This window comes from Mangifera indica, chromosome 13 (assembly GCF_011075055.1).
Source record: "Mangifera indica cultivar Alphonso chromosome 13, CATAS_Mindica_2.1, whole genome shotgun sequence".
Taxonomy (NCBI): domain Eukaryota; kingdom Viridiplantae; phylum Streptophyta; class Magnoliopsida; order Sapindales; family Anacardiaceae; genus Mangifera; species Mangifera indica.
This window is the reverse complement of record NC_058149.1, coordinates 13,104,773-13,117,821: the sequence shown is the minus strand read 5'-3', so window position 1 is coordinate 13,117,821 and position 13,049 is coordinate 13,104,773. Positions and strand designations below refer to the sequence as shown.

The 13,049-nt window shown below is 34.9% G+C and overlaps 2 protein-coding genes and 1 non-coding gene across 4 annotated transcripts; all 3 read right to left on the bottom strand.

Moving 5' to 3' along the window:
• Nucleotides 1–5,800: 5,800 nt before the first annotated feature.
• LOC123194842 (probable transcriptional regulatory protein At2g25830) lies at nucleotides 5,801–9,351 on the bottom strand. The gene is made up of 6 exons (XM_044608286.1): nucleotides 8,795–9,351; nucleotides 8,262–8,323; nucleotides 7,819–7,975; nucleotides 7,371–7,648; nucleotides 6,505–6,625; nucleotides 5,801–6,231 (listed from the first exon to the last, which is right to left on the bottom strand). The coding sequence occupies exons 1-6, from the start codon at nucleotides 9,059–9,061 to the stop codon at nucleotides 6,139–6,141; spliced, it is 978 nt and encodes a 325-aa protein (XP_044464221.1). The 5' UTR covers nucleotides 9,062–9,351; the 3' UTR covers nucleotides 5,801–6,138.
• A 30-nt stretch (nucleotides 9,352–9,381) lies between these two features.
• Nucleotides 9,382–9,532, bottom strand: LOC123195375. The gene has a single exon (XR_006497444.1). It is a non-coding gene; the product is annotated as a U4 spliceosomal RNA (small nuclear RNA).
• On the bottom strand, nucleotides 9,385–12,289 carry LOC123194841 (F-box/LRR-repeat protein 2-like). Of its 2 annotated transcripts, XM_044608284.1 has the most exons (3): nucleotides 11,306–12,289; nucleotides 10,938–11,158; nucleotides 9,385–10,528 (listed from the first exon to the last, which is right to left on the bottom strand). In XM_044608284.1, the coding sequence occupies exons 1-2, from the start codon at nucleotides 12,039–12,041 to the stop codon at nucleotides 10,953–10,955; spliced, it is 942 nt and encodes a 313-aa protein (XP_044464219.1). In that variant the 5' UTR covers nucleotides 12,042–12,289; the 3' UTR covers nucleotides 9,385–10,528; nucleotides 10,938–10,952. The 2 variants fall into 2 exon arrangements, with proteins under 2 accessions (XP_044464219.1, XP_044464218.1); XM_044608283.1 differs by having other exon boundaries at nucleotides 10,938–12,289.
• Between the last annotated feature and the right edge of the window lie 760 nt (nucleotides 12,290–13,049).

The window sequence follows — 13,049 nt, the reverse complement described above, 5'->3', positions numbered from 1 at the left end:
ATATTATTGATAAAATGATTATTTTACCTTTACCTCTAACAGAAAATTTTAACAGCAGTTAGCTTATAGGTGGATGTTTTAGTTTTTAAACTATAGTAGGTGTATTTTTTATATTAGACTAAAACTTGGGTGAGAAATAGTCTCTTAGCCTCTATACACACGGGATTTTTATCACGTTGGATTTAAAAAAAAAAAACTATAATTATCAGTATCTAAGATATACAATATATATCTACGATATGATACATGTGAAAAACAATACATATAATAAAATGTATCAAATTAATATAATACAATATATGTATTATACGATACGGTACATATTTTATAATACGATATACATCCTATCATACGATACATGTCACATATATAGATTTATACACATTTAAAAAAAAAATGATGATGTATTAGGGGTGTATATGAAAATTTTTAAATTTTTAAATGTGTTTATGATATTTTTTAAAATAATTATGTATAAATTAGAATTTTTTATTATTGTATTAATATTTTATTATTTTATTTTTAAAAAATTATATCATATAATATAGTATGATAGTGATATATAATATAAAAAATTAAAATTTTTATATACGATAAAATATATAATTGAAATAGCATGAATAAAACCACTAGGGTTCTTCTCAAAACCTTTGGCTCTGCTTCAACAGTCCCCCATAAAGCTTCCAAATCTGCGACAAGAAAGATGCTAATTACACTTAATGATGTAATCAAATGTATTTATTTGATAGTGTGGTGGATCATATTCACAACTGCTACAATAAGGTCCGATGTCACCACTAGAATGTTTTATGATTGGAGATGGCACTAAGAATAAAGTAATTAATTGACTAATTGCTCTTATCTCGGATAATAGTGTTAAATAAAATTACTTCTTAAAGAATCACTTATGACCCTCATTTGTTTAACTTTTGCAAACGTAATCCTGTAAATTACAGTGCAGGACATTACATTTTAATTATTACAGATTACTCCCAAATACTCGAACATCCCCGCCGCCGAAAGAAATACAAATCCCGATTATTTGGGTGTTAACTAAAGTTTACAATTAACTAATTATTGGTTAAATTACAATCTATCGCTGTCACCATGTCAATTCCATTTCAAACATCAAATTAAGACTTGGGAAAATTACATGTTCCTCTTTAATGAAAGAACTGGTGCAACAAGAGACTACGATTGTCTTGTCTAATTTTAGGTCTAGTCTACTCGATACATGTTATTATCATTATTATTTTTATTATTATTCAATAGTCCAACAATAAATTTTGTTGTAATGAAAAAAAAAAATAACACATAATAGATAGTTTAAATGATAAAAAAATAAATAATTATTTGAGTTTTAAGGCTAACTACAAATACTAAATATTGTCCTCAAAGGTAAAATGAAATTATTAAGGCTAAAAGACTATTTCCCACCTAAGGTTTGGTGCAAACTCACTTTTTGTTGAGTAATTTTTAAAGTCTAAATACCCATATTTTTATTAAATTTAACTATTACTATTAGGGGTACTTAATAAAAGTATTTAAAAAACTATAAATATATCATATTTTACCCCACTAGATTTATAAATTAACATTTTACTTTATCAGGATTAAAAACAAACAATTTTACTCTACCTTTTTCCCACCTAGGGTTTTTGCAATAGTCGCCAACAACCGGAGACAACGACACTCTCCCTCCCTATCAGCTTCTTTCTCACCACCATCCATTTATGGCCATCATCGAAAGTCATTAGCCAATAAACGAAGAGACCCAGCTTTGGGTCTCTTCATGTGTTGGTCGGTGACTGTCGATGATGGTAAAAAATGGATGATGGCTAAGAAGGAGGGAGAGAGGGAGAATATCACTGTTTTCGACCACTAACAATTGCTGCAAAATCTCTAAGGGGAAATATTGATTTTTTAAACATTTGGTGGGAAAATATGGGATAAATTGGTTAGTTTTTAAACCTGGTGAAGTAAAATATAATGAATTTATAGTTTTAAAATATTTTTATTAAATAACAATTTAAGTTTTAACAATAATAGTAAAATTTAACCAAAAAATAAATATTTATATTTTTAAAAATATCAAATAAGAAAGTGAGTTTGCACCAAACCTTAGGTAAGAAACAGTGGTTTAACCTATTATCAATAGGCAATACATGGAAAGTAAGTTTTTTTTTATAATATATTTATTTTGTTTATTTGCATTTCTTTCTTTAATTTGTTTCAAACCTCTCAATATTAGGAGGTTCCATCCAAAAGGATGTGGACCATTTACTTACAGTAATTAGGCTTAAAAATCCTGGCCCATTTATATAATCACTAAACAAGCATTCAATGACTCTTGCTAAATAGATCTTACCCTTTTCTAAGTAGAATTTTTATTTTGTTTGGTTAACCAGGAAATCCCGTCTAGATTAATTGGACAGATAAACATCTGAGTATAATGACTCAACCCATAACTATTACACCAGGTTAAGTAGAGTTTATAATTTAGAAAATCAATTAAGTAAAACTCAGTGTATATTTTATTTTGATAATTTATCCGTATTATAAGTATTATTTTGCTTGGTTTGTCAAATAATAATAAAAATCTAATTTTTTTATCACCCAAGTATTATAAGAGGTAATATAGACTATAATATAATTATGACACCTCTTTATATATTAAAAATTTTACTATAATCTTAATTTTGTTAAAATTTTTTCTTATTAAATTTTAGGACAAAAGTGATTTTCCATGCAATTAAAATAACAAGTAATCCTTATTATAACTATTTTACTTTTACTCAAATAATTATTAAAAGAAATATGTTTTTATTCTAATTATAAATTACTCTTTTATCGTTCACGTTATTATTGACGATACTCATCACCATAACACTGACATTACTTATAAAAATTACACCCCTGACACTATTGTCACCACCTACTATTACTCATACTAGCAATACCCACCCCGTTACCGTCGCCCATTGATAACGCGACAATTGAAAAAAAAAAAAACAAAATAATCACTGCCATTGCCAAAAATACAAAACTTTAAAATTCCTTTGGCACATCTCCATTGCCACCTTTAATGCTTTGTCTTACCTTTCTACAAAGACGTTTATTGAAATCTCGATTCTATGGTATATCACTGAAATTTCACGATTTTGGTTTTATGCAATTGTCCCTTTTTTCTTTTGTCGCCTTTCGTGTTCCATCAAATCATCGTCACCGGTGTTGCCCTCCTCCATCTATCCAATGAAGGGTGAGTGAGAATACCCTAATCATTGATGGTAGACTCTTTGATTTAATCCTTATTTTTTAATTTATTAATAAACTTTTACAACCATTCTCCACCAGGCCCCTGTTTGTTATATTTTCTCCTATTGTAACACTTTTGAATTATTTCAACGCATTTAAAAACATTTAAGCTTGATATTACCTTGCAATTGGTGACAAAATTAAAACAGGAAGCTTTCTCCGTCAGACGTCCAGCTATACGGATGACAACATGTTCGCCTCCCTTTTCGAGGCCGACATGATCACCTCAACAGCTATACTGATGGTCAATGTCGGCCAACCATCTTCTACTACGTGTACATCAGGTAAGATGAGCCGTCGGATCATAGAAATCACATCAAGCTACCAGCTTTTCATCGATGTTTGTATTGTCCTATCAAGTTTGGTCCCATATTTGAAAAAATTAGAAAAAAAAATGAGGTCGGCCAAAGCAACAGTAGAAAGAAGAGGAAAGAAAAAAGATTTGGGTAAGAGAAGCATGAGATAGCGGCGGTCGACACCAGTGATTGATAGCCGGAGAATTTATTCAACGACAGCTTCACGTGACGGCTCTGTCGACTGCTGCCCACATCACAAATTATTTCCAAAGTGTAATGGTAAATCTAAATTACCCGAAAAGAAGAGAAGGTGGCTGAATTTTCAAACCGCAGTCGACACAATGCAGCTTTGATAGATAAGATGATGAGATGTTTTGGTGTGTTGTGGTGAAGTACTAACTGTCATTTCATCCGAAAGTAAAATAGATAAATGAAGAAGAAATGTGTGGACTTGGAAGAGCCAACGTTTGGGTTTCGTAGACCCATGAGAATATGGCAGTAAACATTGTACGACATGGCTTGACTGAGGCAAAATTTGGACCACAAACAAAAGCAAAGGTCTTTAATTTCGATCAAAAAGTTCGACCTCTGATAGTCACTATAATTGTTTGTATATATGGGCAGTCCAGAAAGGTACGGGTGGATGGATTAAAAGTTATGTTCGCAGGAATCGCTAAAGACATGGTACAATTATGAGTCAGGAGGCTTAAATTAGCGAAGAAGAGAAGCGTGGACAGAAATCAGTAATAGATTTGGATGAGAATGAGCCACATGTTTGAATTTTGATGCCGAGAATCTTCAATATGCATGTAACAAATTGAAGTCATGACCCGTGAAGTAACAAGAAAGGAGAATATATTGTAATGTTAACAAAAGCAATATTTATGAAAAATAAAATGAAATTCAGACTCAAGCCCCAACCAAGAATGTCTCCAGATTATGGGCCCATGAAGGTACCTGTAAGCGGCAACCAAGGACAAATGTACGGTATTAAGAGGGGATATGGACTAATGAATGATTCTGATAAAACTAAATTGTAACTATTTTGATTACATAATGTCACAGGCTAAATTTTTTCGATTTATCTGCGCAGCATCCTCAATAGGTTATCTTGAGAATCAACTTTTCATACTCCCATATTTTGGCTTAGGGTCATTGGTTTTGTCATGTCTTAGACTCATCAGGAGAGCGGCTCCAACTCCTGACCAGTTTGTACAAGGTTAGTCTAGTCTCTTTTTCAATGTGCTACCACAGTAACATTGTACATGCCCCATGATTGGAGCACTCCCAACTATAGATATTACATATACGAATTCAATGATCATGCACACTGATTTTTAAACTCATCACTCGTAGCTATCCAAAACTCTCTCATAACTCCCAATCTAAGCCCATGACAATAAATAATAGATACATATTTAATAAATATTATTATATTATTAAATAATTTTAAATTATAAATAAAATAACATTTAATATATTATAATATATATATATAAGTATATATTATTTAAATATCAAAAATAGATAATTATCTACTGTTTAATCTAATGTTTTCACGAATATATGAAAAAACCCCAAATCCCCCCTAAAGTTTCTACTAATATCAAGAACAACCCTATCGTTTCAATGAATTTTGCTTCAAACTTTCTTGAGCGCAGACATTTTTCCACAACTCACTAGGAATGCTCCACCTGTTTAGGACCAGCGATTACAACAGTTGCTCAACCGCAAGAGCAACCTCACCCGGTGATTGATAGTCAACATGCAACTGCTATTCATTGATTACATTGCAAACTGAGAGGCAGTTCGATGCAGCGATTGGTAACCTAATTAATGACAGACCATAAAAGTCTAACTGATGCGGAGATTTTAACGTTGTTGACTGATTTAATGAACCTGGGTTGTTTGGTCGTGACGATGGATCCGAGGAGTAACGAACGGAGGATGATTGGGGGGTCCATTGTCATGGTGGCCCTGTACCCAGTGGCCAGGTGCACTCGTTTCCAGTCACTGAACATCACGTGGTCGTTCCTGAGATGCTACTGCGATACTGTGCTCAGAATTTGCTGAGGGCTGAGCCCACACCGATGCACAAGTTCGAGTGGCAGCCTGGGCCTAAGGGGTTTACGCATCTTATGTGCAAAGCTAGCGGCAAAATTGTAGGTCCATTTATCATTACTCTGTTGTTTACATCTAAACAATCAATTTATCATTATTGTAAGTCCATCCTCACAATATCAAATGATTCATCATCCCAAAACAACTCGGTAAAGTCAGCTATTTATTTTCTCCCAGTTTCAATAATCATAAATAAAAATGTATATCGCTCTTCACTTCAACTTTCCTTAACTCCGTAGAAGACTGAAGCCAACACCGAACAACATTGGGGTCTTCCCATTGAGTTACACAGCCAAATGAAGAGTCATTCTCTGGAAAAATATGATACTCGGAATTCCATCATTAAAGCATCAAAACCTCAATTCAATTTCAATTGCTGAGATGGTGTAAGACGATACAGATTTGATCACTTCTGGTCAGTATAAACAGCATCAACATCATCAAGCTCAAGTAATTTAGACATTAGTTCCTTGTTCAAATCCATAGCTTCTTCATCTACCTGAAACAGACCAGCACATAAATGCCACCTTTTCACTTATTTGCAGGAATATATTAACGATGATGACAAGAAAAAGATAAGACAACTTCAAGCTTTATACATTATCTATCACAACCTTTCTTCAATCACTGTCAAGTGGCTGCATGGAAGGCAGACGCCTTTAACATCACAGACTTATATTTAATCATATTCCACAAATGAACATAAACAAAACAAATGACTGATTAATGAGAGTATACAGGGTGGAGAGCTATGTGAATACCAGAAACATACCTCTATAGTGGTTATGGGAATCAACTCAGAACCATTATCAGTCTCAAATTGTATTCCTTCCTCACGTAGCATTGATAGTATAGATGGGTAGTTCTCCGCCGAACTTACAATTTTATAATAGCTGCCAGAGAAACCAGCAAGAATTAAGAACCTTCTTATTAGAGTAACAGAGTTTATTAAATATGGGGGAGTAAGGGATTAACGGGGTGCACAGGAGAATTTCAAAAGCAAGCATACCTTGCATCAACTTATGCAGTTAATATATATGACAAAAACCGTAAGTGCAGATTTTCCCGAAGGGAATTTGACAGAATGCCTCAAATTCTTAAGAAGCACATTGGTTCTGTGTCCCCTTTAATTTATTCACTTTTTAACAGATAATAGACTCATTTTTCAAAAGAAAATTCATTTTTAGCTATCTTTGTAACAAATAAAGTTGTGCAGGTTCGCAAAACCTATCATACCATACAGGTCCAACTTCCCAACCATAAGTAGCCATTTCCCATGGCTTGGGGACGACATTTCTACTTCATTCCCACCTTGCATCACAAAAAATATGGTTGAATACAAAAATTTCTACCGTGATTGATAGATTGAAGGTTCAACTCCAGACAAGGCTTCATTAGTTAGCACAGAGGTAAAACAATAACTGAAGACACCATTTTCTCAAAAAATAAGACTTAAATGCTCTATACATGTCAGTATCAATTACCCTTCAACGGTCATATCATCCAGTCGATAAAGAAAGTTATAGCACAATAAGTAGCATAAGTTGATGACAATAGTGGAAAGTAGAGCAGAAGCATGAAAAAGCAAATCAGAAACATAAAATCTTATACAAAAAGACAGCGAAACTGGAGTAATACCTTTCTGACCTATCTTCATCAGCATCATTTTCATAGATAGGAGGTTCAATAACATCCTCGGCACCAGTATCTAAAGCAATGGCAAGTAGCTGGTCTTTGTCAGCATCTGTAACTTTTACATTTACAACACGAACACGTCTGAACTTGAACATAACAGATCCTGGATCTGCCATCTTTCCTCCATAGTCCTTCACGACCTCTCTAACAAGTGCCACTGATCGATTAATTTTATCTGTAAGGACTTCAACCACCATACTAACTCCACCATAACCATAAACCTGAAAATTGTAGAATCACTTCACTTGAAAAGCCAATAAAGTCCAGTCTATGCATTAAAGTCAGAAAAAAAAAAAATTTGGAGTATCAATTAAGCAAAACAACCTTACAGATCGGTCATCATAATTTCATAACAGCATCAATTTAAATTAGTAGTTGGTAAAGATATAACCTCATATATTTTCTCAATGTAAGCCTCTTGACCCTTCTCACTAGCTCTCTTAATGTTGCGCTCCAAAATTTCTTTGGGTACATCCAGCTCCTTGGCTTTCTCAAGTACAGCAGCCAGAACCATATTTGAAATAGGACTTGGACCACCTTTCTTAACACTACATCATCAGATAATGATAATGATTTTCAGCAACCTCCTTCAATCATTGTATATACAAGTTAACCCAAGGGCACATTATGTCTAGACAAATTGTCATAAACCAGCAGGTAAATAAAAAGGTGGCCATAAGAATTTTACAATGTCAAAATCCAAAAACAAAGGGAGTTGAAATTACAATAATTGCTATAATAATTAAAAAAAAAAAAATCCCTTGCATGAGCTCCATGCCTACAAGAGCAATGTTGTATACTCTAGATTAACGTTCAGCTTAGCAAGTAACTTACGCAGATATGACTTCCTTCCCCATCCTTGAGTACAATTTTGCCTTCTTTGCATCTTGAGCCCCCTGCGTTAAAGGCATATTCAGAAAGCTAGGTATAAGACCAAGGCAAAAAATGTACTCAAGAGTCTAGATATCCATAAGTACAAACCAGCCGCTAAATCAGTCTTAAATTCACCAATAACTAATATATGCTTGCATATATTTCAGCATCCCCCAATTTCAAACAAATTCTTTTTCTATTCAAAATCATCCCAAAATCATTTTCACTTTCTTATTACAGCAATTGCAGAGGAGTATACTATTGCTATGGATACCTATCATAATCACGATCCGACAAGTTAATTTATACATTTACTTATTGGCACTATAAAACCACACGAATTTCAAAAACTCTGGCACGATTGATCGAAAGAATCTGAGCGACGTCTTTTATCGAATAAGTGGTGTTCGACTGAACTTAAAATAAACATCGGAACTCCTAAATAAAAACACAAACAAAAATAAACACTCAAATAGATAAAGTGAAAGGGAGACCTTTCGGCCAGCAATTTTGCAAGAACGCCTGCCCATACAAACAAGTGGGGAAGTCCGTATTGTCCTGAGTTGATAGTTAGAGAGTTTCACTTCATAGAAGTGAGCCCATGAAGATATCGATGATTTTGATGACAACTGATTCCTACTAAGCAAATAATGTTTAGAGGGTGCAGATGAATTGAATTTGAAGGAGCATTTTGAGACGGCGCCATATGAGATTCTATAAAGAATTGCACCTACCGCTCTCATCGAAGAAAGGGCCCCCATATGTTGATCGGCTTCTTGCTTCTTACAACTCTAAATCCTAGTTCTTTACCTCACCGCTGATTGTGGGCCCGTGGCAGCAAGGAAGTGAATTTTGTGTGCACGTTCTTACAACCGGTAATGAACCCCTACACGTGGCAGAGGCACGGATGTAGGGCTCGTGATTGACGAATCCATCTTTCTTAAAGTCTTTACGATAACCAAATTCAGATTTAACTAAACTTCTAAAAACTATTTGCCCACAAAATATTTCGCGATTAATTATCACGCGAGAATAACAAAGATCCCACAGTAAGTCAGTAAATTTTAGACTTGGATTGTAGGGCTTTACCCCGGAGGGAGCCCTTCCAGAAATTCTCGATGGCCCGAGGCAAGCCCAGGCCAACGAGGGGGTTTGGAAATAGTTTTCAACCAGCAATAGACGCGCCTCGGTTAGAACCTCACTAGCTGCGTCATTGCCCCAAGCGCAAAGATACCCATCTCAACATAGCACTGGCATTTTTATATGAAATCGACCTGTGCTCTCTCATCAGACTACCCGATGTGGGATACTAGGATTAGCCTTCACGCGATTTGAAGTAGGTGCACTGTCTTGTGCCAACTGTGTCCAATTACCGGCAATTTTCTTTTGCCTCATGTCTCCATGGCTGTTGCCTTGATAGCTTATGCTTTTTTTTTCCTGATGAACCCTATGTGCTTTTCACTTACAATCAACCTTGGATGCCTCAAACTTTCATTTGACCGAGTGAAGGTGGAGACAGGGCTATGGAAAATCTATAAGAAAGTCTCATTTCATGGCTGATACCTGCTAATGGTTCCTTCTAATGGGACAATAACATCAACAAACATGTCACGATATACCCGGGCACTGTCTTGCATGTGAGACATATCAGAAACCAGCTACAAAGTAATAGCAATTATCAACATTCATAAATCAATAAATATCTTTTACTTTCATTTAATATCTGTTAAATGACTGAAAAGATAACAAATTAAAAACAAAAAAAACAGAACAGTTTCTGGAAAGAGATGAATAGCCTAATCTTCCTCTTCATACAAGTCATGCGGCATGACATGTGTGATAAGGCGGTCATGGCAAAAGAAAATGAGACTTCTAATCTTCGATCCAGTAACAAGCTCCTAAACAGAATGGACATTGTATATTCAAGAGTTACATTATAAAAAACACTTCAACTATGAGTTTGGCTTAAGCAAATAGTTCTGCAACCAACAGCTTCAGAAACAAGAAAATTTGCCTATGATGTAGTTAGCCGTTTGAAATCTTCCCTGACAACTATCCAAGCTCCCTTCAATATTGGTTGATCATTTTTGCTTAATCACCAAATAATCTCCAAACATATCAGCTAAACTCAAGATGTAAAGCTACATAAACTAAATTGCATATTTGATTCTCTAACAGCTTTTATTTTCATCCTGAAAAGGCTGTGTTACGTGAATAGATCCTCGTACCTACAAATGAAAAATGTAAATGGAGTTACATATTTTCATGAAAATCAAAACCAAAAGCAATTTTCTTTTTCATGATATTTGACTATAACGAAGTTAGACTTCTGAAGGACCCTAAAGGCATGTAATAGATGCATTATTTAGCACTTAAATTGATAACCCTCATTTGTCAACATATTTGATCTCCCTATAAGCAAGCTTCAGCAATCAAACCTACATATGGACTCATTTGTAATCTCCATACATAGGTCTTCTCTGTTGAAGGAACTAATATTTTTAGTGAATAAACCTTATATTGAAGCTATGTACCAATCTGTATGCAGTCTTTGAAGAGTTAGATTGAATCTTAATTAGGAATGGGTGAAGTGACACTAATTTTAATAGAATCAAATCCAAACTGCAAAAATTTTACCTTCTTGTTAATCAATTATCTCCAATGTAATTGACAGAATCTGCTAAGGTTATCCTGCATTGCTGCCGGTATCCAAATTCTCAACCCTTTATCAAGGACAATGTACCTCAATGATTGGCGAGCAAGCACTGTATCCAAATCATCTACTTTGATATTGTAACAAGAAGCCAACACTAGACTTTCCAAACACTCATGGTTTCCGAGAGCACGAACCCCATCTCCTGTAATCAACTCTAACCCTGTTAAATCGATGGCCAGCAAATTGTTGCAATTCTCAGCAATTGCAACAAGTGTAATATCTGACACATTAATCAACCAAGAAAAATTTAATTTCTTTAGAGTCTTAATTGAAGCAACAGCAAGGCCACCTGAATCAGTCACTTTTGGTCCACACTCAGCTAAATTCAACTCCTCCAAACAACACATTTGCCGCAAAAGAGACACTCCATGATCCGTAACTCTATCACATTCCACCATAACTAACTTCTTCAACGATTTTGAGCAAGACCCATTCGCCAAGAAAGACAACCCTTTATCCGTTATCAAAGAACAACCATCCAAATTCAAAACCTGAATCGATTTTGCCATCCCAATTGCTTCTAATGCTCTATCACCAATTAAACTACATCTTCCTAAATCCAAATTTGTCAAGCATTTGGCTGAATTATTAATAATTGAAATAACACCGTCATCCCCAATATTTCTTCTCTTTCTTAAAAAAACTTTGCATAGATTTCGACAACCATTAGCTAGAGCACAAACCCCATCATCACCAAAGTTATCCCCACTGGACAGATGATCATAGCCATAACTTTCATCTTTTTCTTTAAAATTAAGATTGAAAACCTCGATCTTGGTACAAGTTTTGGCTATAAATTGCAGGTGGGCGTTGGTGAGTAACTTCGATGATTCAAATGTGAGTAAATTGGGGAATCTTGGTAAAAAATTGTAAAGCAAATCGGGCTCAAGAACCCGGATTGATAATCGGTTCTGGCCCTCAACTCTGAGCCATTGCTTACAAACAAGAGAAAAAGAATTCCTGTCGTTTTGATCATTGAGACAGTCGTGGATTATGCTAAGCTCATCGTCACCAAGTGCTGACATGTCCTCTACTGCCTTGGAAATAAACCCTAACTATCAACAGGGTAGGTAGATTAATGGAAAACCCAAAAGTGTAAAAGATAGATTTGGTAATGGGAGTTTGAAACCTGAAATGAAAGGAAGGGAAGCGATGAGAGGAGAGCAGATGAGTTGGGGTGTGTGTAATGCAAGGGTGAAATTCTTTCCTTCAAATGCGTCCCTTCTTTGAGCTTTCCACTGCCTTTTTTTATCGAGTCAGTTCACTTGTTGAAAAATAAAATTAAGCAAAAAGATAATTATATATATGTAATCTTGTTTTATTTTTAAAATGTCATCCATCTGGTTCTGTCGACTCTTTTGTCCTTATCCTTCCATAAAGCAATGTTGTGTTCATATTGTTTTTATTGGAGTATTGAATTTTTTTTTTTTTATAGGCCAAACGATTATTTCCCACCCAAGGTTTGATGTTTTTTCAAATATTCCCTTTAATTATAGAAACACCAAACACTCACTTATGATCGGTTAAATTTAACAGAACTCTAACGTCTAAAAATTTTATCTCTTTTTGCCCCCTTAAACTCTAAAAACTAAAATTTTCCTCTAGCCTAAGTTTTAAAAAATGGCAGTTTCACCCTAGGGTTTCATTTTAAAATCTCCGGTGCCATCTCTGGCTCCATTACCGATGACCTCTCCCTCCCGAAGCATCCTCTCCTTTCGGCGATATCTTTCCTCCTGTTTGGAGGCCCAATCGACGTCGAAGATGTCTTGGGAGACAAAGAACTTCGTCTTCCCCGACAAAATTCTTCGTCTCCCAAGGTTTATCTGATACCGATTAGACGTTCAAACGGGAGGAAAGAGATCGTCAGAAGGAGAGGATGCTTCGGAAGGAAGAGGTTGTCGACAATGGAGCCGGAGATGTCACCGGAGATTTCAAAACGAAACCCTAGGGTGAAACTGTCATTTTTTAAAACTTAGACTGGGGGAAAATTTTAGTTTTCAAAGTTTAGGAGGGCAAAAATAGATTATATTTTA